General features: G+C 42.8%; 1 protein-coding gene across 7 annotated transcripts in view; it reads left to right on the forward strand.

The window, feature by feature from the left end:
- adkb (adenosine kinase b) overlaps positions 1-26,214 on the forward strand; it is a 102,975-nt gene that overhangs the window by 37,196 nt on the left and 39,565 nt on the right. For all 7 annotated transcript variants that reach the window (XR_006827987.1, XM_046068043.1, XM_046068044.1 and 4 more), the window contains 2 exons: positions 5,221-5,393; positions 7,345-7,453. Coding sequence is in view for 6 of the 7 variants with exons in the window: in XM_046068043.1 (XP_045923999.1) it covers positions 5,221-5,393; positions 7,345-7,453 (282 nt within the window). In the remaining variant the exon portion in view is untranslated. The remainder of the gene's footprint in view (positions 1-5,220; positions 5,394-7,344; positions 7,454-26,214) is intronic.

Consider the following 26,214-nt stretch of genomic DNA (forward strand, 5'->3'; position numbering starts at 1 on the left):
CTTAAGTGGGAATCAGCAATGAAAAGCCATCAAAGATACTGTGCTCGATTTTAATTATGTAATCTTGTTGTGGTTTCAAGTCTATTTGCATAACAGTAGTTGAGAGAAAAGCAAATTGATTTTCATTTGCACAATATTTTAGTGCAAAATAACTTAACTAATGGGGAAATGTATCTCCATCTTCATCTGTTTGCACTGGCACAAATCCCTACATTTTTCACTCTGTATGGATGTAAACACCTAAAAATACACTGAAAGATCCCATTAAAATTGTATTAACTTCCTTAATGCAGTGCAATTCCCATAAGAACAGGTTGTTGTGATTGCACAGTGAAGGATAAAAGTGTAAACCAATGGGATATCAGGATCAGTTTGATTCGATAGGAAGAGCTGGAATTTGTGATGGTTTTATTGGCTGGACTTTTTGGTCATGCCCACTAGTGCAACACAAGGTCATCATTGAAGTTTAACTGCTTTCTAGGAAGACACTGTTTTAAAGTCCCCGTTTAATGGGATCTTTAAAGCGGTGACTTAGTACCTTAACTTCAGTTAAAGTTTCAAATGTAATGCTGACGTAGAGCCAAAACAAAACGAAATGAGTCACTGTCCAAATACTTGCAGACTGCACAGTGCATTTGAACATCATTGGTGTATTAGTCAGCTTTATATTGTCCTGCAGCCAGAGCCTAAAGCTGCATGACAAGTGTGAAACATCCAGTACAAAAGCAGACTTGAGTAGTGATACACAAGCCTCCCTACCATGCTGGTGTGTCGGCAAGGGACGAGCCACACTCTGATCAGAAGACAATCTAGGATCTGGAGGCTGATATTGGGCCGGATTCCCATCGGGCTACATGCTATGCCTCCCCTTTTGAGTGTTGATTGCAGAGAGGAGAAAGTGGTTGACTGATCTGAAAGGAAATTACTGGAGAGAGAGCTTATCCATGCCTTTGACTGATAATCAGCTCATTATCGTGTTGATCATTTACAGCTCTCCCTCTCGCCTGCTCTCTATTCTTTTAGCTGTGTCACTGAAGCAGAGCACAGAGACTTTTAATGGCTTGGCAGGGAGCCCACTTTGGTGAGGCAGAGTTAAAACAACCATGCTAGCCCTGGCTAGTCTCCACTTTTAAACAGTACAGGTCTCCCACCCCACTTATCAACCCTCCCAGGGAAGAGAAAAAAATTAAAGAAAAACAACAGCGACAACATATGCAACCCTGACGCGAGCAATGCCCTAGCACCCCAACATGGCTAACTGTGCATGAAATTGAACTGATTGGAGTTATTGACCAGAAGGCTCCAGCCCCCGAGAGGACAGAGAGGAGGGTGGTGGTGGTGGAGAAGGGGGGGGGCTTGTCCGTTACCTGATTGAGTGAAAAATCCTCAGCCGGTTGCTTTGAAGCCCGGCACTTTACAGGAAAGAGTGATTTAATGGAAGCTGCCAGACCTCATCAATGTCAGAGCTTGCGGTGAGGGCCCACCGCTCTGCCGTGCTTTATATAAAAGCGCTCGCCGTGACAGGTCCTGATGGACAGATGTTTGCTAGTTGTTTTTAACTGCACAGTAAAAAGAAATGGAGATCAGCCTCCACCTCTGGCTCTAAAAGACAGGCTGTGGAGCGAGAGGGGGCTGTTACAGGCCACCCTGGCGTGCGGCACCCTGGCCCTCTCTCTTTTAGGCCTCTATAAATAGCCCTATTGAATTTTTGCCAGGGTTGATAAGCCTATAATTAATGTGACCATCATTAGGCACGAACATGTTCTTCTCGAGGACCCTGCTGGTGAGGTGAAGTGAGGAGAATGGAGACTGCTCCCCTCTCCTTGTTTTGAGAACGAATTGAGCAGTGTGAGAGGGTGGAAACTAGAGTGATGGCCAACCAGCTTCCTGGTGATGTGCAGGAGGCACCACTTTGTTGTTGAGCTGCAGGATAACACACAGTGTCATCTATCAACTCCCCACAAAAGCCCACTGTGCAGCGTCTTCAGTACATCTGAATTGCATCGGAATTGCATCATTAATAGAGCAGAAATGATTCCCAGCAACTCCCGGAGAATATATTGACCCCTGAGGGAGACTAGAAATAAGACAATGTTTTTACAGGGGGAATATCTAACTAGAGGTCCCATTACCACTTCATCAATATACAGCAGCAAGTGAGTGAGGAGAAGGAGACGAGTTAAAAAAAAGGGAAAAAAAAGAAAGGAAAAGGAATGTAATAGCTTATAGTGCTAATGGCAGTCTGAGGACTCAAGTCCCAAACATTCAGCCGCCTCATCTCATCTGGGCTGTGTAATTGCCCTCCTGGAAGCTGCCATGTGAAGCGGCTGCCTCCATAGTGAAGAGTGGCAGCTGCTGGATGTTCAGGAGCAGGCCTAGGTCAGCTCCCCAAGTGGGGGCTCATTGCAACCATGAGATGTCATAATTAATAGCTATCTGGGGCCCCTGGGGGCAGCGTTGGGTGGGTCGAGATGCTGAGATCTTTTGGGGAAATAGATGCCAAATAGAAAGAGGCGCCAGACTTATTCTCCAGTTAACATATTGTATACTTATCGTCACTTTGCCTTTAGCGAGTACGCCTGTGCAGCATCTTACCCCCTGCTTTTCAGGGATATTTTTTTCTCTCTTGTTTGTATTAGGTTTCCCTTCTGTATCTAAACTTACCTAGTGTGGTGTATCATGGGAACTTAATAATCTTTGGGGACCGGCGTTCTCCCTAGTTAAGTAAATATACATGAGCTGCTGTGCAAGATACAAGCTCCCAGCACCTTCAGAAAAATCTCTCTCTCTCTTCTCTCTTCTCTCTTCTCTCTGTTCTCTTCTCTGTATCTCTCTCTCTCTCTCTCTCTTTCTCTCTCTCTCTGTATCTCTCTCTCTCGCCGGAGGGCAAATCTCACTCTGTCTCATCTGCTGCTTAATTTCACTGGAGCGGCCCTCAGTAATGAAGCGCCTTGATGTACATTTGCCAATTTCTGCCTCTGCCACTGCGGTATAATTGGGATGTGACTAAGCATGAATACCCAGCACAGGGTTGGTTGACCTCTTGGCGACCCCACGAATAGTGCTTTTGTCATAATGGAGGTATTATCTCACATAATCTGGGAATGGAGAGGGATTGTCTGCAGGGTGCCAGGGATGGAAATGAATTGATATAACTCCCCTCTCCTGTGCACCACAGAGGACAAAAAAATGCAAAATACATTTTTTACATGCTCATAATGAAGACATTTTCTTCTTATCTATTGCTGCTTTGTGTTTATTGGAGTAGTAGAGTAGCTTCTGGCAAACGCACGGGTGGGGTTTTTTTTTCCGAAAGGGAGGGAATTTTGATGCTGTGGCATTAGAGGATGTGTGTGTGTGTGTGTGTGTGTGTTTTCCCTGCGTGGGTGCACTTGTGTACTCATGCACATGTTAGTGTGTACGTGTGTCTGTTAATGACCCTGTAAAATGACAAGCTGAGCTGGCAGTGAGAGTACAGCCGACGGTCAGAGAGAGGGAGAGGACGTGGAGGAGGTAGGAAAGTTCAGATGGAGGTGGGGGGCGGGGATGGTTGCGAGGTTGACGGTTCCACTGTGATTCACCACGTTGTCATCAGAGAGACGGGGGCCCCCGAGTGGCCCTCTCTATTCCCACCTGAGAGGCCTGCAAATGGAGGGGCCGCGCTGTCATTATTTACAGCCCGCAGCTTCTAACCTTGGATTCGGAGCTCATCATGGCAAAGGGAAAATCAGATAGGACTTGACGTGTACCCGAGCCAGTGACCTTGATAAGTGTGAGGTGCCTGCAGCAAGAGGTTAGGGAAGAAGAGCCCACTTCTGTCGGCTTTCGGTGTGGATTTGCGCGTGGGTGGGTGCGTGCGTGTACATGTTTATATGTGTGTATTTCAGCCGGTGTGGGGCGGCGGCTGAAAGACTAAACCATGACTCAAGATAACACGTGGTTGGCCCGCTCATGAACCAAGATACAGCATATGTGGCATTATTATAATTAATTATGCTTGCACTAGTGCTTAAAATATTATAGTAATTGATTAGTATGTTCAACAGAAAATCATTTGACAGTTATTTTGATAATCGGTTAATAGTTTGTGGTTTATTAAGCATAAATACGAAACATATTTTCTGCTGCTACTAAACACAAGGATGTGGTACTCTTCTCTGTTTAATATCACTCTAAATTGAATACTTTTGGGTCATACAAAATATACACTTTGAAGATATCACCTTGAGCTATTGGAAGTAACGATAGGGAATTTTTCATCAAAACACATTAATGGATGATGAAAATAATTATTTGCAGCCTGATTTTTTTTTTTTTTTTTTTTTTTTTACCAGGTAAAAGCCATAAAAACCTTTTTCCAGATCAGCTGTGTTTTGTAAATTGGCAGCCTTGGTCTGACAACACATCTGATCCTTTGTGAAAGTAATGATTTTTTTCCTGGGTAAAGTTGTTTTTTTCTTCTTCTATTTGATTGTTTGTTTATTTTTTTCCATCTGAACTAGTTACCTGGAGATAACAGGAAAGAGCATCTCTGGACGGGTGATGAAAATGCATTTTTCTTCCCCCACCGAGTTGCTATTTGGTCATGTGAAATGATTAATTTCACACATATACAGGTCATCCCCAAAAGCAGCAACATCTCATTCACAAGGGGCCCCCGTCAGCAACAAAACTGGAGGCTGCAATAAAATGAGCAAACAGCAGCACGTACTGTACGTCAATAAATCTTTGGAGGTTAAACCTGAACGCTGTAGAATTTGAGCAGGCCCCCTCTCTCGTCATGCAAAAGTCACTGAGTACATCAGGACTGTTGAGACCAAAAAAATAAATAAAAAATGGCCGACGAGCAGTTCGGGGAGTGTCCTGTGGTAGCAGGTACACACTCTCTCACACGCACAGACTCTGTGTTTGCATAAGTAGGATGGAGCCTTGAATTATGGGGTTTGTGTAAATAAGGAGATGAGACTGTTTTTAGCACACAGGGAAGAAGGAGTGCTTAGATGAGAATAGTGCCTCTATGTGTAGTGGAATTGGTCTTGGGTTGTTTACGACAGCTCACAGCCCTCATATATCACAGCAGCAGTATGTTTGCTGTGAAGCTACAGTTTGTATGCCATCTGCCTTAGCTGAACTTGACCCTTCAAACAGACTTATATTTTGTAAACTGAGCACACTGTAACTGCTGTTTTTATTTCTCTTATTTCTCTCTTTCTTTCTTAGTGGATGATCCAGAAACCCCACAAGGTGGCTACCTTCTTTGGGTGCATCGGCACCGACCACTTTGGGGAGATCCTGAAGAAGAAGGCTGAAGAAGCTCATGTTGACGCACATTACTATGAACAAAACGAGGAACCGACTGGTACCTGTGCAGCCTGTATCACCGGGGACAATAGGTTAGCCACCTCTAAGTCACGCTTGACCAAGGGCTGACCCGCTATCTCGGATTTGAAATAGTCCTTTTGGTTCATTTTTACATCCTCAGGCAGGCAGTTGACTCCTCAGGGCTGGAAGTCATAACAGGGAATCACAGCTCGGCTCACACATCAAAAGGAAAAAGAACAGCTTGAGTGTGTTTTTTCCAGGCCCCCACTCAGTCTGTGCCGCCCCAGTGGGTTGTCATCCATCTATAGGCTGACAGTAGCAATGTGTTAGAGATGGCTGGGCTATCCCAGCTCTCACCTGTCAGCCTGCTCGGCTGTAACAGGGGCTTTAGCATCTCTGGCGACTCACACGCTAGCATCATCATCAGCACGTCTGAGACAGCAGAGGTCAAAGCCTACACACATACACACACACACATATCACTAACAGTGAGGGCTGCAGTTCATGATACACCAGGTGTAGATCAATAACTTCCTTCTCTAAACACTCCACTCCTTTGCAGCCCTTCATCCTCTGCTACAGGAGTTGTCAGTCAGTCAACGGCTTGGACCTCCACTGCCCCGGGAGCCAGCCCTGCTGAATGGTCTTAGTGGGCTTGTTTGATGTGGGCTCTGACACCTGAAAAGGTCAGGTGCCGTGCTCAGGGAGACGAGCTCTGTAATATTTCTTACAGGTGTTTAACAGACAGCTCAGGAGGCCAGAGGAAAGGTCGCCGGCAGGGCTAGATTGGAAGGGTGATGGCTTTGAAGGATTGGGAGCCAGTATGTCACAGCCCCCAGGCTTTGATTAGTGAAAGTCTTCAAAGAAAAAAAAATCTACTTCCCCAATCTGACAATTTGAATTCCAGTCTGTGGAGATACTGTATGTTGTGTAATCACATTTGAGGTATTGGGAAGTTTGGGTTCATTCAGTTTTTACATGTGTAATCAAAGCTTCAATCAGTCAGTCCCTTCAGGATCTCAGAGTTTCTGCGTGATAATTGCAGTCCAATATGACTTATTGTGCATCAGCTTTTCAAAAAATAAATGCTACCAATTTTATGTTATTTAGTGATAAATTAAGTTAATATTAAATAGTTAAATATTTAAACAATTTAGATTGCTTACTGATAATCCCTCTGCATGATAACTTTCAGTTGGAGTAAAACGAGCTGCTAGCCTGCGCAGTTGGCAGTAAGATGTTGAATGGTTTTCTGTCACTTGTTTTCCATACCATTTATCACTGCAATGTGTAAGATTAGAAATAGTTGACTTTTGGTAAATTTAATTAGATTGTCACCTGGCAAATCTTGGTTGTAGGATACACACCCTGAGAAGACAAGTTGTAGGGAAGTCCTTTTTCACCATATTTACAAGCATGCTTCATTATGGATATTGATGCTTGATGCTCACTATGCTAACCATGGGTAGCATTTTTCTCTGACCTCTTTCTATAGCATCACCCTCCTGTCATATGGCTGCCTAAGAGTTTCCCCTAAGTAGCGATGACGGTTGCTACTCATTTTGATGGCCGCTCATAAAAGGACAACGTACGAACACTGGCTAATGAGTTATGTAAGATAATGCCACCTGCCTCACTTTCCAGCTCCCACCACTCTCTACTCAACTCAAGTGTTCATTTAGTAATTTCTGTTGTTTTTCCACCTTTCGTTAACAATGGACCACTTTACCAGGTGATATTAAAATAGGAATAGTTTGGAGGTGGTTCATCATTAGCCTTGAAAATCCCTGTGCTTATTTCAATTGCTCTTTTTTGGTGTTCGAGATAACCCCCCTTTTTTTTAAAGAAAAGAAATAAAGATTTCACCTTGGTTCAGACATTCTAAGAATCCATTATCTTCCTTTTTATATCTTGAAGGAACAAAGGAAAGTCTGGGGCCCGAGTGTTTTTAGGGATGTTTTTGAAACAAAATTAAGATGGATGATAAGCAAGGCGGAAGATTTATGGGGTCTGTCTCGGCAGGTCCCTTGTTGCTAACCTGGCAGCGGCAAACTGCTACAAAAAGGAAAAACACCTGGACTTGGACAGCAACTGGGAGCTGGTGAAGAAAGCCAAGGTCTATTATATTGCGGTAAGTGAGACCCTCTACATTCAAAATGACTGTTCCCCAACTCTATTGCCAGAAGAGGACAAAATGTTAAGAGGCTTTATTCAGGAAATGCCTCAGCACGCCTTCTGCATTGTCAATATATCCATTCATCCTTTGTCAAGTGAAATGAGCTATGTTACCTATTGAGACAATACAACTCCATTCTCTCTTTTCTCCTCGTCTTTCTGCACAAAGCTGCAGCACAGTGTGAAATTGTTCTACATGTAATGCATTCATTTATTTCTTTTAACGTCAAGACAAGCCAACAGGTGCTGTGAAAGTGTAAAAATTGATTATTCAAGTTCATTCTGCCTTACCCCCTCCTACACAGTCTTCCCCTTACAGACAAAACACACACACACACACACACACACACACACACACACAGATTGAGGAGGACAGATGTGCGCTTAGACATTCACACACACTCAAGCTGCACCACTGAGGTAATGTCTTCACTTACAGCTTCTGGAGTAGGATGACCTGCCATGCTCATGTTTCATTGTTTAGGATTACATTTAATTCTGGCAGATCAGCATTTTCTCTGATCTCAAGTCAAGATGATATCCCTGAAATTGCACTGCATTCCATGTCTTTAAGCAGTTCATTATCGGCATAAATCAGCATTACTGCCGAGCCATCAACATTCTCCTTGGCATATTGTCCCAAGTGAAATTCACAATGCTCTCCCTGTTGCCCTCAAGCCCACTAAACATGAGTGTACTGTTCTCCAATAATGACAGAGGTTTCATAATTAGCCGCCCAGTTGCAGAAACAAACACCACACGAAAGAAAAAAAAAAGAAAGAGAAGCCATCAGTGCTTGTGCCAGAAAGCAGATCAGTCAGTCCATCCTCCAGTTTGTGTGGTCTCATTTTTAGCCTCTGCTTCGCATTAGCAAACACGGCACATCCTCTGCAAATTGGCAGTTGGGTTTTGCCCACATCCGACAGTCTTGCGCGCAGGGAAAAGCTTCCGTGGGATTTGAGGGGGGCCACAAATGGGTGTTTGTCAGTGCTTGGAATCTCAAACGTTGTTTCCACCGTCCCTCCTGGGCCTCTTTGTCAAAACAGGGGGATCATTCGCTTTATTAGAGTCCCATTCGCACTTCTAAAGTACTTAGCCAGATACACTGCCACAGCTATTCCCACTTAATACTGTGTGGCGTGTCTAGACCGGTGTTCACTAAGGCCTCCTCTCTCCATTAACCTTGTCGAGAGCACTCAGATGTATTTACCCAATTTACAGCCAAATTGTACATTTTCTCCCTCTCTCACACTGTACGAACCTCTGCTGTGTATTAATGTGCTTTGTTTATTTTCATGAAACGACTGCTGGGCGGTATGCACAGTCTTGTACACTCTAATCTGCAAATGTAATTACCAAAAAGCGTGCATGTGAGTATGTTAGCATGCTATTTGCTCACACGTGCGTCTATGTTTGTTGGAGCATGTGTGTTAAAGAGGTGATTGATGATTCCTGGCAGAGGCTCTCAAGGTGCCTGCTACTATGTGGTGTGATTGGATGAAAACAGAATTATTAGAGGGCTCTTGCAGCCAGTCTGGCTCATCCAGCAGCAGCGGCAGCAGCAGCAGCAGCAGCAGCAGCAGGGCTGGTGGCAGACGCAGAGCAGGGAGGCAGTACTGCCATTTCTCACAAAGAGAGAGAATGTTGAACTCCTGCCAAATGTTTGGTGGCAGGCTGTTGCTAGGAAATCTGGGTCCTTAGGCAAATCATTGCACAAAGACCAATAACAAAGGCGTGAGGGGGAAGAAGGAATGGCTAAATGCATTTCAGGCAGAGGATATTTTTTTTTTGTTGAATGCCATTGCTGCTGCAGTGATGTTTACAGTTATCTTTCCCCGACAATTGTAAACATCAGAAATGGAGGGTGATGTATTGTGTGAAGGGGAGATGAGTGACTCTAATTGGTGGGGGTGATGTGTGTGTGTGTGTGCTGTCCCAGTTAGCCTCTTCTCCCCTCCTTATCCCCTTCGCTCCCTCTTTCCTTCCATCCCCACCCCCCTTGGCCCTCTATGGACAGGACCCTCCCTCCTCCTCCTCTCCTTTTGCTGTCTCCTCTGCGTCCCACCCTCGCTCTTTCTCCAGTCTATCAGGCACACATACACTTGCTGCTAAACACACACAGCATGCACGCACACATTCTGCAGCATACCACTGGCTTGTTTTTCTTAACACTGAGCGCTTTGCCCTGTAATTTGATCTCCACTGCTTGATGCATCCTCCATGATGCCACTTTGAATTAACCTATGGCTCTACAGCCCTAGCTAATAAAATAGCCTCTTCTAACTTCCATTTGCATTCAGGAAAAAAAGAAGCACTTGGTCAATCTCATGGTTATGCACAGAGCAAGTTGCAGAAATGAAGAAGAGGGGAGATGAACAAGACAATTGACTGTGAAAAGGCCTGTTAATGACTGGACACAGATGGTCAGAAATAACCCAAGGATAGACGGAGGAGACACTCGCCTCTGCCAACTGGCTTGATACACAAAACTCACCCAATGAGACACAAGCTGCAGTGCTGTTAGGTCACAAACCTGATCACAGCTGTGGACGCTGTTCGTTTACGCCCTAAGCTAATGGCGCAATCCCTGTTAGCCTGCAAGAGGTTAGCCACGCCTGAGGAAAACGGCTAGCCTACCTTTTTATTTATTTTTTTATTTTTTTAAACAACGCAGCATCTTGAAGTAGATTGCCTCACACTGGCATACTGCATATAGCATTAATTGGCAGTTATATTATTGCCCTCACTGCAGGGGAAAGCTGAGTTCAGCTTCAGTCACCATAGCATAATATGCTGGAAGGGCAAAAGCAGAATGAGAAAAAAAGCGCAATACTGGCACCACAAGCAGCACGTCAGCCTGCTTACACTCCAGAGTGGCACACACACAGTATATACACACACACACACACATTGTTACTCCGCCCCACCAGCCCCTGCAATTTGCAGCCAAAAAAGCGAAGGGAGAGCGAAGGGAGAGTGTTTTCCACACACACAACTAACTGACATCTCATCAGCCAGCTGAAGGGCTGATTAGCACAGAGGTGACTGCGGCTGTGTTTCTGTCCAACTCAGAGGACTACACTGTCCTCACACTGACCTTGAGCTTCCTCTCTCTCTCTTCCTCTGTCCTTCTTTTCTATCCTCCTCTCTCCTTACACTCTCCCCCCTTTACCACTGCTCTTTATCTCCCGATATTCCTCCCTTCCCCTGTCCCCAACTCCTCCCTCTCCTTTTCTATTTCTGTTCTTCTCTTCTGTCTTTTCTCTCTTTCCTCTCCACTCTGTACTGCAGCACTCTGCACTGCCCCTGTCCTTCCACATAGCTAGGGAGGGATCACGAGGCAAAATGCAGGCAGTGGAGAGAAAGAGGGGAGGGAAGAGAAGTGGATGGGGGAGAAAAAAACTGGCAGGCTCCCCCTTTGTCTGCAGGCGATCAGTTACAGTCTTGGTTGCCGATGAAATTTAATCCCCACCACATTTACATGCCAAGTTTGACTTCTGGCAAGCCTTATTAAATAGATTTGTAAATCATTTCATCTTGATTAGAATCTGTTCTCAAGGGATCAACATTTTTTCGCCTTGCTTGTGTTTTGTTATGTGCCCAATCTGTGCCCATTGGTGTTAAAATTTGAAAGTCAACCCTTGGTGGTGTTATTTTTCTGTGTGAGTGAGTGTGAGCAGTAGGTTTAGGGGACAAAGAGCGATGGGTGCCAAGTCCCGTTCGTCACTGGCCAAGCCACTGTGTCAGCATGTCTCCTATCTCTGGAGGTCATGTCGGTGGGCTAGCAACTGCTATGATGTGTCCTCTCTGTATTAGGCTGACACCACAGTGTCTTTAGCATGGAACAATGTCATTTCAAATTGTGCCTAATCAGATGGCATTTTGTAATTGCCAGCAAGCATCTTATGAATATGAATTCATAATTGTTCAATTACAAGTCGACTGCATCATATTTATTGGCTTATTTTTTTTTCTCCTGCTGGCCTCGGCCAATTATAGGATTTAAATCTTGAGGCAATCAAGTGATAAGGGTGAGTCGTTTAGTGTTTGCTGTCACTATATAATTCTCTCGAATGTTAAACATGCATCTGGGAGGGCTGTATTTGTCAGAAGGCTGTGCATGGAGGTGCACCTGCCTAATTGAGTGGTAATGAGCTGTCAGGAGTGCGGGTTTGGTGATTGGCTCTCGGCGGGGTGTCCCGTGCCAGTGGGACGTATGGGCTGGCCCGGCCCTGCTGGAGGATCAGCCAACCCTGCAGGCTTGAGTGGGCGGAGCGTGGTAAATTAGGGTGGAGAGGCCAAACGACGCTGGCTGCGGAGACATCCTGTGGCTTTCACTCGTCTGTGGGATTTATTTAGGTTGTTTACAATTATCCTCACCCCTGATTGGGTTTCGTTTCTTTGTGTCAGAGGTGGGAGAAGATTTCAGATTTTTTTGCTTTAGTAAAAGTAGCAATATTGCACTGAAAGCATCATATGTAAATAAATAAAAAATTTAATAAACTTATTGTGCAGTTTGGTCCCTTTCTGTTATTTAATAAATTATATATATAATTTAATATATATATATTAAATAATTTTCACTGATATATATGCTTTATGTAAAATCCTAATCCACAAAGTAACTAGTAACAATAAAAAATCCTTTGAAATTCCGTGAATACAAGTATAAAGTAGCATAAAATTGAAATACTCAAGTAAAGTAGAAGTACCTTAGAATTGTACTGTAAAGTACCTTAGTAAATCGACTTTTCCCCTCTGTGGATTGTTTCTTTTATTTGTTTGATTAACTTTAACATAAACACAATAAGCTTTGGAAAAGCAACTATGTTTGGAATTGTTGTGGAGAAAGTTTACAGGATGTCAGGGTTCATCTCATTTTGTTATTGCGGAGGAGAAGTTCTCATCCGACTGAATGGCATCTATTTTGGTTTAGATTTGTGTGATTTATTTTTATTTATTTATGATTTATTTTTTGTTAGAAATGTGTGTGGAAATACTTAAAAGTTGGCAGGGCTGTGCTAGTTTTATTTTGGGAGTCTTTATTTCCAGCATCCTAATTTGAACGACAACAGGCAAAAAATGCTTTAATCCACTGTATCTTGGGTAATTGCCTCTGGGGGGGGCAAATTTTTGGACTCTGGCAGGCATCCAGGCTGTAGTCCATATTACTCTGCCAGCATGCAATGACTTTCTCCTTGTACACCCACGTTACCTTGTAAAAACTGTTTTTCTTCTTCAGCAGGGAAAACACCATGTCCTTTCACCCCGGATTACTGTGTGCATCTGCTCCACCGGCAACAAGTCTGTTTGCCTCTGCCTCGTTGTAAAAGGGATGAAATAGTTCAGACTTAATGATATTTCTACGTTCCATCACCTTGTCCCTTCGCTCCCTCTGCTTCAAAGCACCCGGCGTGTCTGTGCCTTTTTATTCATGAGACCAAGTTGTAAAACGTAGAATAATGTTTCCGTCCTACACTGGGATGTTGTGGCCATTTGTGCAAGTTCCACAGCCTAATTGAATAGACTGAGTAATTATTTGTCAAGTAATGCTGAGCAGAAAATAAATAGCCACTTTGTGGCCGTGAATTGTGCCTGATGGCCATGTGTTGATACACTCACCAGGGAGAGTAAAAACCTGCTCTACTGGCTAAGTATCTGATTAAGATTCACATGATGAAACCGCAGACGCTTTAGGATAGTGTGTCTCCTGGGCAAAGATAGTGAGTAGAGTTAAGTGTCAGACACTGTTACATTATCACGCTGGAGCATAAAGCCTCGACTGAACAAATATTGCTGGAATATTCTACTTCCCACAAACCATCCACGCAGCACTCGGGTCAGCTTGACAGTTCCTGAAAGCGGCCTACAAAGACTCACCACAGATGTGCATCTCTGTGCAGCAGATGCTGGACACTGTTCTTTGAGAATTGTTTCCTTCTGCAAGGTTTCATTTTCCCCTTTTATGTCGCTGTAATTTGTTTATGGTCTGTAATAAGCCTGTGCATATCTTCCTTCTGCCAGTTTGGCCTGGATCCATTGTAAAGTGCCAGTTTTCTCTCTCTATTTTTAAAGGAGACTAATGACTTCTAAGGATAATATATTTTGTAAGGATTTGATAATTCATTCATTTAAGTTACAATCCTCAAGAGTTTCATTATATCACACCTCAGTTTTGATACTATTTATGGCTGTCATTTTTTTCTGCAGTAGCCCTTCAATATATTTTAATTCTGTACCTTATTTTTTTTAATTCCCATTGTTACTGTGAGAAAATCCACACAGGGATGCAAATTTGACAAAAATTTTTCCAAAAAGTAAACCTGAAGTTTACTGAAGTTTCCCAGGCTTAGTCTACTTCCTAGCTTTTTCCAGAGCTTTCTTTCACATCTTACATTCTTCCTTTGCTGGTGGAGTTTGCTCCGTTACTGTCATGTGACCTAATAGTAGAACTTACTTAAGTTACTTTATAACAAGTTGGTCGTATATTGATTCAAATTGCCTACACATGCACAAGGTACCCACAATAAACCAATTCTTCTAGCTTTGCACTACATTCCCCTTTGCTGCTGTGCCAATTTGAATTTCCCCTACGGGTTATCAATAAAGGAACATCTTATCTTAAACAATGCATGCCTGCATTTACTGGACGTGGTGTGGAAGTCAAAAACTAGTGCATGCATGCATAACACAACCACATTCAATCATAACTTCATCATTATGTAACACAATTACATGAGAGTGATACTGATCTTTTCCTTTAACCCTCGGCAAGACAGCGAATAATGTATCAACAAACTAGTGCTCGAACTAATGGTTATTTTTATTATTGATTTATTTTTTGTATACTAGTCACTAGTTCCCAGAGCCTAAGGTGATGTCAAAATACTTGTTTTGTCTGACTAACGATCCAAAGATATTCAGGTTACAATTAAATAAAAAATAGAAAAGCAGCAAAACCTTAAAAAGACTGGAACTGGGGAATATGTGGGAAATTTGCTTGACAATAGATCTAAAAGATCAGTCGAAAAATAGTTTCACTACAGCAACTGATATTTGCCTGGGATTCAGTAAGCGTGTCTTTGGTTAGCACGTGCAGTGGGAAAGTGTTTATTTTTCATACATGGTCCCAGTCAGATATAGGCTAGTACTCTGACCTTATCTATTGTTTCTCAAGTGTATATTGTAAGCAGCTTTGGAGGCTTTATAGAGACTTAGCCGGCAGGGCTGCCGTTGCTCTGGTGGAACATTTGGACCTCTGGCAAGTGTCATATTTTCAGCTGCACATTAAATCTCTTAACCCAGTTCTGTTTTTCTCCTCCCCTTCCTCTTTCTGTCTCTTGCTCTTCCTCTTCCTCTTTCCCTCTCCCCTTGCCATGCTAACAAGCTGGCTGTGATTTATTTTTCATGTGTGGCGTTGTTAGCGTCTGCCATTTTTTATTTTTTTCTTCTGGCATCTAAAGTCTTGTGCCAGTGGTTTGCCTGGTGCCCAGGCCCTGAGGGTGCAGAGTGGATGTGCAGCCAGAGCAGCTGCACATCCACCCCATCCGGGCAAAGTGCTCCAGTCGCACTGTGATCGGGAGGCCAGAGCCACTTTGATTAGCATGTCTGTCGTTATTGGCCAGCTTGAATGTCATGCACCGTGAGCCCAGTCGTCTAATGCTTGGGATGGCCAGCGGGGCCGCTCCCTGCAATTACTGATAGGGCTTCTTGTTCCAGTGTGGAGGAGAGGCCAGGGAGAGCGCCAAAGTGCCAAATGATTGTCCTCGGTAAATAAAAAGCAGACATCTTCCTTTTTGATGTTCTATATGTGCGTGCCTTATTTTCAGATGCTGTGGTGCAATCACATTTGAAAGCATTTTGCGCTTCCAACATAACAAGGGGGAACCAATCAAAACAATAACTGTGGTTCCTTTTGACAAAGCCCTTGGCTCACAATTGTCAGAAGATGTAAGCTGACTCATCCACACAAGAAGGGCATGTATCCCTGGGAGCGAGGGGCGAAAAGCTATGATGAATCTTCCCCTCTGTGCTCTCCTCTCTCCACTGAGCCTGCATGGATTAATTACATGACTAGTAGCTAGTTTAGTCCCATTATTTATTTTTTCTAATGAATAATTTTACTCTCCCTCTCCGCCTAGATTTTATTCTGCTCAGGACTTTTGAGCTTCACCCTGCGGAAATAAGAATGCATTGATTATTTTCCATCTAGCAAATATCCCACCAACTGAGGAATAACATGCCTTTCCCCTAATTGGTTTGTTTATCTTGAGCAACAGACTCTGGGTTTGTTTGGACTCTGGCTGGCATCCACACACTGCACCGCTCCTCAGCATGATTACTCACCTTGGGAGGAGGCTGCTGGAGCAAGGTTGATGTTCCCTGCATAGACATCAGGCTGTCATTCTCCCCGCTTATGTGACATCATTTGCCAAGACAGATTTGTTACAGGAAAAATAAATTCAGGCCTAAAAAGGGATTGATTTAAGGACAGGCTGCGAGTGGAAAAAGGCGACAGGAGGGATGGGGGCTCCCAGACACATTTCACCACTGAGAGGGCTCGGGCCGGATCCAAACAAGCTGCCAACAGAAGATGGATTCTGGCTTCATGTATAATTGATAAACTGTATGTTCTAGGTGTCAGCTTTAAAGAGGGAGCTAGGACTATATCAGGAAGCTATTTTTCCTCTCTGAGGCGAGCATCATTTTTATTTTGTCCTCCCCCGTTCTCTGGCTTATCTTCTCAGTTCAGAAAGCCCCGTTGAAAATTATCGTTTTCTTTGAAGACTATGTTCGGGAAGTGCAGCTTTAAAAGCACATCCTGTTCCTGTGCCTATTAGGAGTGCTAGTCCAGGGCAGATAGCCATCTGCAAAGTTGACTGTACATTCTGAGTTATCAGGATTAGCCATCTCACTCTTGACACCTAGCACATTAATATTAGCTATGGGAGACTCTATCCTGCTGAAAGCGGCATAAAAGGATTAATACAGCGCTTATCCTTTTGGAAATAATGCCCTTTATTGAGCGGATTTGACACTGTAAAGGCTAATGATGACATTGAATGGAGCCAGAATAAGTAATGGTGCATCATCCCGTGTCATGTAGCCAGAATAGTCGCTATTTGCATTCCGACGGATCAAACTGTATTGATTTTGCTGAAGGCATTTGGTTGTTTTTCCTCTGCACCAGTAAGAAAGTGTTACTCAATCATCAATGTCCTGTAGCTACTGACAGTCCTCTCCCTGTTGGTCCAATGACATGCTTCGTTCATCGTCATACTGTATGCTACGATCTCACCTCTGAGCACTCTGAGCGGCAGCAATTACTGTTACATGAAACACAATATGCCAACATGTCACCCTCGCTGTCTGTCATGCAGAGACTGTGGGATTAATGTGGATTTGCCCCACTCACTTTAATAGTGATGAATTTGCATCCTGTCAGTCAGATCTGTGCATGTTAGCGGTACAGTTTGTACCACAAAGGCTCGACAATTTCAGTGGACCAGAGGAGGGTGGAATATCACCTTTGCACCCTGTCATTTCCCACAGTATAATAGTTGTTCTCTATTGTGTTTTTTACGCAGGACTTGAAGTACAAAGTGTGGGCTGATTCATATTATTTTTTTAATATACTCCACTTACACTTGACTTTGAATGTTGCTTTATGTAAACAGGAAATGTGCCTGCATGGGGTAACTGGATCCCGCCACACTGAGAAGTGAAATCAAGCTAAAATGATTGTAATTCAAGGGGAGCAAGACTCCTTGAACCCCTAACATGATTTGATTATAAAGAGGTTAAACAGCTGTAATAATAAATCTGTCAATTTTTTTATAAGACATGCCATTCTGTCGGGCATTATAGCACTGCAGGGCAGACTAGTGGCCATCAGGGCCACCTGAGAACGTTCGCTCTGTTCTTTCTGCTAAATTGCTGCTTCCCATATGTGTTTTTTTTTAAGCTGACAACATAGTAACCTTATCAATCACAGCTGCTTCCCTCTCTCCCAAGGACTTGTGTTGATATGTTCTAAGTGCTCTCTCCTTTGGCGGTTTTAATGGGAATATTGCATGCTCATTTGAGCGATGCCTCCCTGTTTCTTAATGAGCTGATAAAGCCCCAATTATGGAGGCAAATCCTGATTTCTGATTTGCATTACAGACTCTTGTTTCACCACACACGGCGGAAATGTACATGATTGAGGTGCTGAGATGTTGGCCTTCCTTCCCAGAGACTGTGTGTGTGTGTGTGTGTGTGTGTGTGTGCGCGCGCGTGTTTAGGGACACAGGAGATGGACAGATTAGATTAGATACAGTAGATGCTGCACGGCCCTGGCCTTTTGTGCGTAGAATGTGATTTAGTTGTGAGGTTTGAGACGGGCTGTGGGGCTGCTCTGGGCTCTGTGATGGGTGAGGGGACAGACTGACAGTGACAGTGGGGTGGTAATGGCTCTGAATGAGGAGGAATGGCCCCTGTAAGGCCCCTCTCCCAGTGGCAGAGCAGAGCAGTCCTGTCCAAATACACAGCAAAATGAATTCTTCTCTACACCTGTGTGGGGGTTTTTTTTTCTCCACAGGACTAGAAATTGAGGCTATTTATAGCTTCACCAATCTGTGGAGAAAAGTGATAGAAATGGAAAACGCTACTCTTAAAGAAACCCAGATTTCACTTTTATTAAGTGTCAGCAGCTGCAGTAATGCCACAGCCCATCAGAGGTTGAGATATCAGTGGAAGTAAAAAGATGAGTTGATGTTGTATCACACCTTTTTTTTTTAACAGAACCCTGATCCGATAGCCAGGAGGGGGACGCAAGGCAGATCAGATGTGTGATCAGAGATGCGCGTATATCAGCATGAGTGCAATTGCATATGAAAATCCCAGGTTTGTTTTCATACAGTCAGATATTAGTCTCTCACGCCCTCCATGCTCCTTTTCGTCTCTGAAACATCATGTTTAGAACTTTGGCTGGGAATCTCTGCAGTTCATGAAAAATGCATTCACTCTGCTCTTTTTCTAACTCTTTGCCTCTGATACCCTTGTCATATCATATCCATGTCATGTCAGTGTATGTATTAATTATGTAGGAGGCGCAGTTGAGGAGACAAGATTGATGCATCTCAACTAGATGTCCTATGTATATTACTCACCCGTTGTTGGGAAATATAAACAAGACTTAATTGAGAAGACGTTTTAATGTTTAGGCTTGTGAGTAAATACTTCGTTGCCAGTGTTTACTGGAAGCATTTCTTTCTTGCTGCTTCCTTCTCCCTCGGGCTCAGTTTTATTCTTGGAGTCTCACTCTATTCAACGATTGTGGTCACTTTTCCGGTTCAACTGAGGTGTTCGACCCGGTTGTGCCGAGCCCGCAATAGCTCAACATATTGTCGTCAAACAGCCCCCAGTAGCGTCTTTTGAAGGTGTCCCAAATTGCAAAGGTAATTTATTTCTCTGGAAGTAAAATTATGCATAAGTATGAGGTCATATTGTAATATAAAATTGCTCTGCAGTTGCACACACGCCCAGATCCTGTTTGGGATTTGTGTTTCTGTTTATGAGTCCTCTCTGAGCTGTAATCATATAGAACTGTGATAGCACTTGAATATATTCCCTCACCAAATGAATATCAGGAGGGAACACAGTTCTGGATGGTTCCCCTTGAAATACAGCTGTTTCCCTCCGGTCTTCTTCCTCTGTATGTAACAAATGGTCTCTCAGGATTAATAACCACTTCAAACACTTAAGAGATATTAATCTTCTTCCAGGACCTCATTCAAAAGTTGCGTTTAAAAGAAGAAAACAAAAGATTTATACACTTATGTTTACTGCCAAAGCGGATATCTGTGTTCCTTGCAGATATAGATTAACTACATCATGCTATGAAAGCATACTTTAAGTTGATACCCGTGCCGTTGCCAACAACTGTGTCAACATTGATCCTGTACGTTTTGTAGTGCTGGAATGATTGTTTTACAGCGCAGTGATTGCAACGGTTTGGCAGGAATAATTGGAAGTTCAAAGCGTCGATCCGTGAGTGTAGCCTGGGGATAGGTTTCTGCAGAAGCTGACACTTCAGACGTATTATGAAGCCATCACGTCTAATTTGCACAGGCCTCTTTTGTAATTTACCCCCAATTCAGAGTAACAGTCTCCTGCTCTGCAGCACAATGCACACTCGGCTTGTATTGTTCATGCTCATTGGAAGAGACACTGAGTGAATGAGTCTTGGAGCTCAAATAATGTGCAGCACTGTTCCTGTCATATTTGTTGCTGTGTAATGGCTCCTGATTTGTACTTTCTTGCAGTGCCTTTTTCGGTTTGGTGCAGGGCAGACAGTGCTGCACGGTACACAGCAACTGTTTTCTGTGCATCCAGTCCAAGCAACTTGTTTACAACTTGCTGTTGAAGCAACTGCTTGACAGATAAAGGACCTCAAACGTTGTATAGTCTTTGAGAGGGGGAGGAAACCTCTTCTTCAGAGGAAGGGCTGGGGTTTTCCACATGCCGCCCAGACATTCTCACATATATTGAGTTTGTCTGTGTGCATCTTTGAAGATGCAAATGTGTCAACCACATGTAACCAACCACCCAGCGAGAAGCTGAGATGCTCAACTGCCTTTCTCACGGCTCTTAAATGGCTGCCAGTGATCTTCAGCAGCTCTGCATGTCTGTCAAGCCTGCAGTTCTTTTTTAAAGGACAGATTAGTTTTTGTGGGATATTGAATAATTTGTGCACATTTATCACTGAGCAAAAAATGTCAGTTAAACCACATTAGCAGACGGAAGAGAGTTGGGGTGTAAAGTTTTACGACTTCTCGTGAAGCAAACAATTACAGTAGATAGTATGTGTATGATTTTATAATGATACAGAAGCCGTTGATTGGTCGTCAGTGTAAACCAGAAGTTACTAGAGTCAGTAAATTGATTTTTAGTTCAACTGTTTTAGATATATTTTGCATAACAATACATACAGAATACCTTTTACTTTGCACATGCTGCTGCTCCTTAATCAAGCGAATATTTATACCTCAGACTTGCCAGCCAGCTTTGACATCTGGTGTAAGGGGGGGGAAAAAAGACCGCACACCATAGCTTGGCATATCCTGACAGCAGAGACATTCGTAAATTATTAATGTTTTCCCTTGCTCTGTCACCTATCATTGTACTATCCTTCTACTTCTGCATTTTGAGATGCAAGAGTCGTAGTCCTGGTGTGTGGCAAGTGATGTTCCTGGCTCTCATTTCAATATCTGAAGTGAAAGGTCGGGATGATATATTCTGTCCTGCCGCAGTGACAGTGACTTACATGCTACCAGTTCAAGATGGTACACTTTTACGAGGCCCACCCAGCCTGTCGAGCAAACTGATAATGAATCAATCTGTGTGAAACATTTATAGGTGCATCCCCTCTCCACCCCTTCCCTTGCGTGAGGCCAATTAGAGCATCCTCTGTGGCCCCTGCTGTCTGAGTCAGGGAAGCCCCTTGCATTGTCATATCAATATTCCTCTGTTGATCTCCAGCTGAGGCGAGTCCGGCTGCTCTTTCCACACATGCTAATTTGCATTCGCCAGCATGTGTGGGAGATGGCATGCTGGCTGCCTCTCCTCCTTGTTCCCAAACCTACTGTTGCCTCCCTCTCTGTCTTTTTCTACTGTTTTTTTTGTTTTTTTTTTTCGAGAGGGAAAGGTTTCTTGATTCCTGGCATGCCAGAGAAGGGTCCTCTGAGGATTACATTGGCTAAGCCCTTATCACTCCAGGAAATTCACTGCCTGCTTAAAAAAGTGGTAGGAGTAGAAAATCAAGGGGAAGTGTTATTCTTTTTAAGTTTCTCCCTATTCCCATGGAAAGTTATTACGAGTTTGAAGAAAAGTCCTTTTTTTGGCACTCAAGTTTTTTCGCAACTGCATTTCATATTTCAGCATTCGTTCTTTTTTTTTCTTTTTTTTTTCAAGCGGCTGGTGGAATTTTAGAAGTGGAAAATGTGAAGGCAGGTGCTTGAGAGAGAGAGAGAGGGAGAGAGAGGGGGGAGGCTTAGGGAGGACTGTGCTCACTGGGAAGCGATGTTAAACATCCAGGGGAAATGTTTGTTATTCTAATGGGATACCACCATGGTAACAGCTTTTAGAGACTCCCAAGGCTTTGTGTGGAGTATATGCACGCTTTCATCAATCTCGCCTAATTTCTTTGGGGATTAGCAAATATAATCAGTCCTTTCTCCAAGTCGTCACCTGCTTATCGACATGAATATTATGGTGAAATTTAGCAGAACACAGCCCTGTTGGATGTGGAGAAAGCAATACACGGGCCATTAATATAAATCACAAATTGAAGTGAGTCACTAAATGGATTCAAAAGTCATTAGTATTAATTTTGTGCTGAATGACATCCCAGACAGAATAGCTTACATTTTGCACATACTAACGTGCTTCCTTTTTTTTAAAAATCCCAAGCACTTTTGCTCATATTACGTCTTCAAGTTAAACATGTTTCAGACAGAGGTAATGAATTGTGTTATGTTCAGATTTAATACCTTTACAGGGGCTTTAAAGGCAATGGAGTGAACTCATTTACAAGCCTTGGTGAAGAAAGGAAACCCTGCCTGATGAGGAGCCTCCGTGTTTAAGAGGCTCCAATAACTCGTAAGCCCCTCTCAGTTTTATACCTTTTTTTCTCCCTCTGCAGATTTCCTTAAGTGGCTTATGTGAATTGCAATTGCCACATTGAAGCCGCGAGTATACAGAATACATTTCTTCCCGGCCGTGACCAGCTAACAGCGCGTTGAACTTGTGCGTGTGGTGATGGAGAGGTTTCACACACAGCACTGCAGCGTCGTGGGAGTATAACCTGACCTAAAGCTAAGCCCCCAGCCGGAACAGCCTTCCATCAAACTCACAACACTGCTCTCTTATCTACTGGCATTTCTGTCTGATACAAATAGCCAAGACGTGATATAGTTGGCTACATGTCATATCTGGCATTGTACTACGCTCTATCTGCTCCCCCCTCTGTGAAATATAATGCTTTTAACTCACCAGCTTTTTACCTTGGCTATTTTTTCCATCTGTAGCAGAGACAGAGACCAGTGTGTTTGCTCGTCTTGGCCAAAGGCCAAAGGATCTTTCTGATATAATCCCCGCCATCGATCAGACTTTGTTTACTCTAACATGGTTTTTCTCCCCTCCAGCAATTAGAAGGCAACCTTCCACCTCCCGCTCTACAGACCAGCTTTATACGTTTATTTTTCCCCTAAGTGGTAATTTTTCATGTTGTGGCTAAGCTCTAAGAAGTGTGGGTGTATATTAAGTAATGGATACTCTTCAACCAGACTGACATGTTGGATACCAAATTATGGTTGATGTTTCTTTGTCTTTGAAGAGGAGAATTCTCCGGCCCATTCAGTATATTATTTAGGGATAATTCACATGTGCCCTATGTAGCACTCCACATACTGTGCGTTTCATTTAGGCTGCTCCACTTATATATCTCAAGCACTTTGAAATTTTGGGGAAAATGAATGTGGCTGTAGAAGCTGAGGATGACTCTCCTGTCTGTCTGAGAGGCTCTCATCATATTATATCAGGCGAGTGACTGGTCTTCTCTGTGGTCATGGCTAAAGAGGTTTTAAATCCACACAGACAGGAGAACATGTATCTTAAATTGCTTAATATTGGGATCACAAACAGAGTTATACCCACTTTAGGCTAGTGGTTTAGTGCTGAAATATTTACCTGGAATTAGAGGTTCATGAAGAAAGACTGTGGCTCAGATCTAAGAAAAAGTCAGATAGATGTTTAAGTTAATCACTTGCACAAAGCTCTCTTGCTCAGTTAAGACTTACTTGCTGTGCATTCTTGGTCAATTAAAACGTTAAGTACCTCTTTTCTACATAGATCACTATATTTACTTTTCATTCTATTTGAGTGATTCTAAGTTTGAAATGTATGTAGTATACAAAGTCCTTTAAAAAAAACATGACACACAAAAAATCCCACAATGCAGTGTTTTTGGAATTTGTGTAAATTACTGTTATGCAGTACTCCACCAGTCAGTGATGATACATGTGTCTAAAATCTCAATTTTATTTCCCACCATAGAGTAAAGTATTTAGTGTTTATTGAGTGAATGAGTAGTGGAGGATTTTGGACAACAGGTGCCTTTCCGTGCTCCTGTTTTGAGGATTTTCAGTGTGTGCATAAAAAAATGAATGGAAACACAGATCATTTGGAGGGGAAAGAAAAGTCTTTATGCTTTGCTGAGGTGGAAATGTTGATGTATTGATAAAAGCAAAATGCGCGAGTGCAATGGAAACAGACGAGGCATGTGAGTTGCCAGCCAACTTAACTTGAAACCTGCATTAATGAGCATTTTCTTTTGCAGATTCTCTGAGCATTCTTTAAAAATGTGCGCTGAATCTGGATGGAAACTTGTCTCATGACTTTTTAAACCAATGTAACAATGCCAGACCAAAAAAGGGGGGTCAGCAAGTGTCATTGTTATCATGGATACATAGTGCTTCTTAGCCCTGAGTCAGCCTGGGGGTAGGGCAGCTACTTTGTATTAGACTAGTCTGAGAGTAGAATATGACTGGTTTCCCCCTGCACATAAGCATAACTTATCTTTATGAAACAAGTCCCTGGTGTAGATAAATCATCCTATAGCCTATAGTGAGGCAATATTAACCACATTGCGGCGAATACGTCTTGAACTCTGAATTATCAAAGACAAGCGACGTGCTAATGCCTCTGAACAGTTTTGATTTAACGTCTAACACATTGCTTCACCCTGTTACTTGTGCTTTTGGCAAACAACCCTGACGTCTACCAGCAGCATCTGAATTTGGGGATTTTTAGGTTTTGTTTGATGCATAAAAAAGAATCTTATTTTCTAGCCGTGATAATATCCACCTTAGCCTGAGATGCTATTCCCAAGAGGGAGAAGTTCTTAGTATACTACACTACTAATAAGTGAGTGCTTTGACGGAGGTATATGTTTGTTTAGGCCAGTGGAGAGAAATAAGTTTCACAATAATTCAGACAGAATATAAGTACAGCAACTTTTAATGGCATTGTCATGCTTTCACTTTAAAAAGTTGAACATTCCTTCAGTGTCTTTCCGTCTGCCGTTTGTTTTTCTTTTGATCACTAAGACTTTGAAGCCCTGCTGAGGTATTTCAGCTGTGATTAGCTGTGCACAGGTAGGGAAGTACTCTTCACTCAGCAGTGAATTGTAAGAGTTTTAGTAAAAAGTGACCCCTTTTCTTAACAATCAAAATACCACTGCAACTAGAGAGTCTTTACAGAACTTTTTCTTGCATTTACAAGACTAGTAAACTTTCTGTTGAGGGCACTGTTCCTGCTCTTCCTCTTTGTTTGTTTATATCATCTGTGTGCACTCAATGTTTCTCCCTCTTGGCCTGAATAAAAACAAAGACAATCAGAGTTGACATCATCACAGCACCAGAAAGATAAAAACATGTGGAGTGAATAAACAAGCTCTAAAGTTTCCTAGCCTTGACGGTATTTCTTACCAGTTGTCATTTTATATAGCTGTGTCATTTTTTGCATAATTCCACGGTGCATTGGCTTGGCTTGATTTGATTTAGGACCTCCACTTTCAAGGAAATTGGGCTTAGGGTATGAAAGTTCACACTTCTTGCCTCCAGGCAATTGATTTTTCTGAGCTTGATTTTAGTGCTGCAGCAACACGAGTAGTGAGTGTTAGCACCGTGTTGTGTCACTGAGGTCCAAAGATCCTCTGTCCACTGTTAGCTCAGTGTGATTTTATAATTTTAGATATAGCAGGTACTAAGTTCAAGAGATAATGTGTTGATTTAGCACTAACACAAGTAATTCATTAGTTGACAGAATATTTTCAACAGTTTTTTCATCATCAACCATTTTCAAGTTATTTATCAAGCCAACATGCCAAACATTCACATTTTCACCTTCTCCAGTGTGTAATGTTTTGTTTTTCTCTTCTTTTTATGATTGTAAACTGAATATCTTTGGATTTTGGATTGTTGGACAAACAAAACACAATACTTACAGTGGGTACGGAAAGTATTCAGACCCCTTTAAATTTTTCACTCTTTGTTTCATTGCAGCCATTTTCCAAAAATCAAAAAAGTTCATTTTATTTCTCAGTAATGTACACTCAGCACCCCATCTTGACAGAAAAAAACAGAAATGTAGAAATTTTTGCAAATTTATTAAAAAAGAAAAACTGAAATATGACCATGTGATATTTCAGTTTTTCTTTTTTAATAAATTTGCAAAAATTTCTACATTTCTGTTTTTTTCTAAGTATTCAGACCCTTTGCCGTGACACTCATATTTAACTCAGGTGCTGTCTATTTCTTCTGATCATCCTTGAGATGGTTCTACACCTTCATTTGAGTCCAGCTGTGTTTGATTATACTGATTGGACTTGATTAGGAAAGCCACACACCTGTCTATATAAGACCTTACAGCTCACAGTGCATGTCAGAGCAAATGAGAATCATGAGGTCAAAGGAACTGCCTGAAGAGCTCAGAGACAGAATTGTGGCAAGGCACAGATCTGGCCAAGGTTACAAAAAAATTTCTGCTGCACTTAAGGTTCCTAAGAGCACAGTGGCCTCCATAATCCTCAAATGGAAGACGTTTGGGACGACCAGAACCCTTCCTAGAGCTGGCCGTCCGGCCAAACTGAGCTATCGGGGGAGAAGAGCCTTGGTG

This window comes from Micropterus dolomieu, linkage group LG14 (genome assembly GCF_021292245.1).
Source record: "Micropterus dolomieu isolate WLL.071019.BEF.003 ecotype Adirondacks linkage group LG14, ASM2129224v1, whole genome shotgun sequence".
Lineage (NCBI taxonomy): Eukaryota > Metazoa > Chordata > Actinopteri > Centrarchiformes > Centrarchidae > Micropterus > Micropterus dolomieu.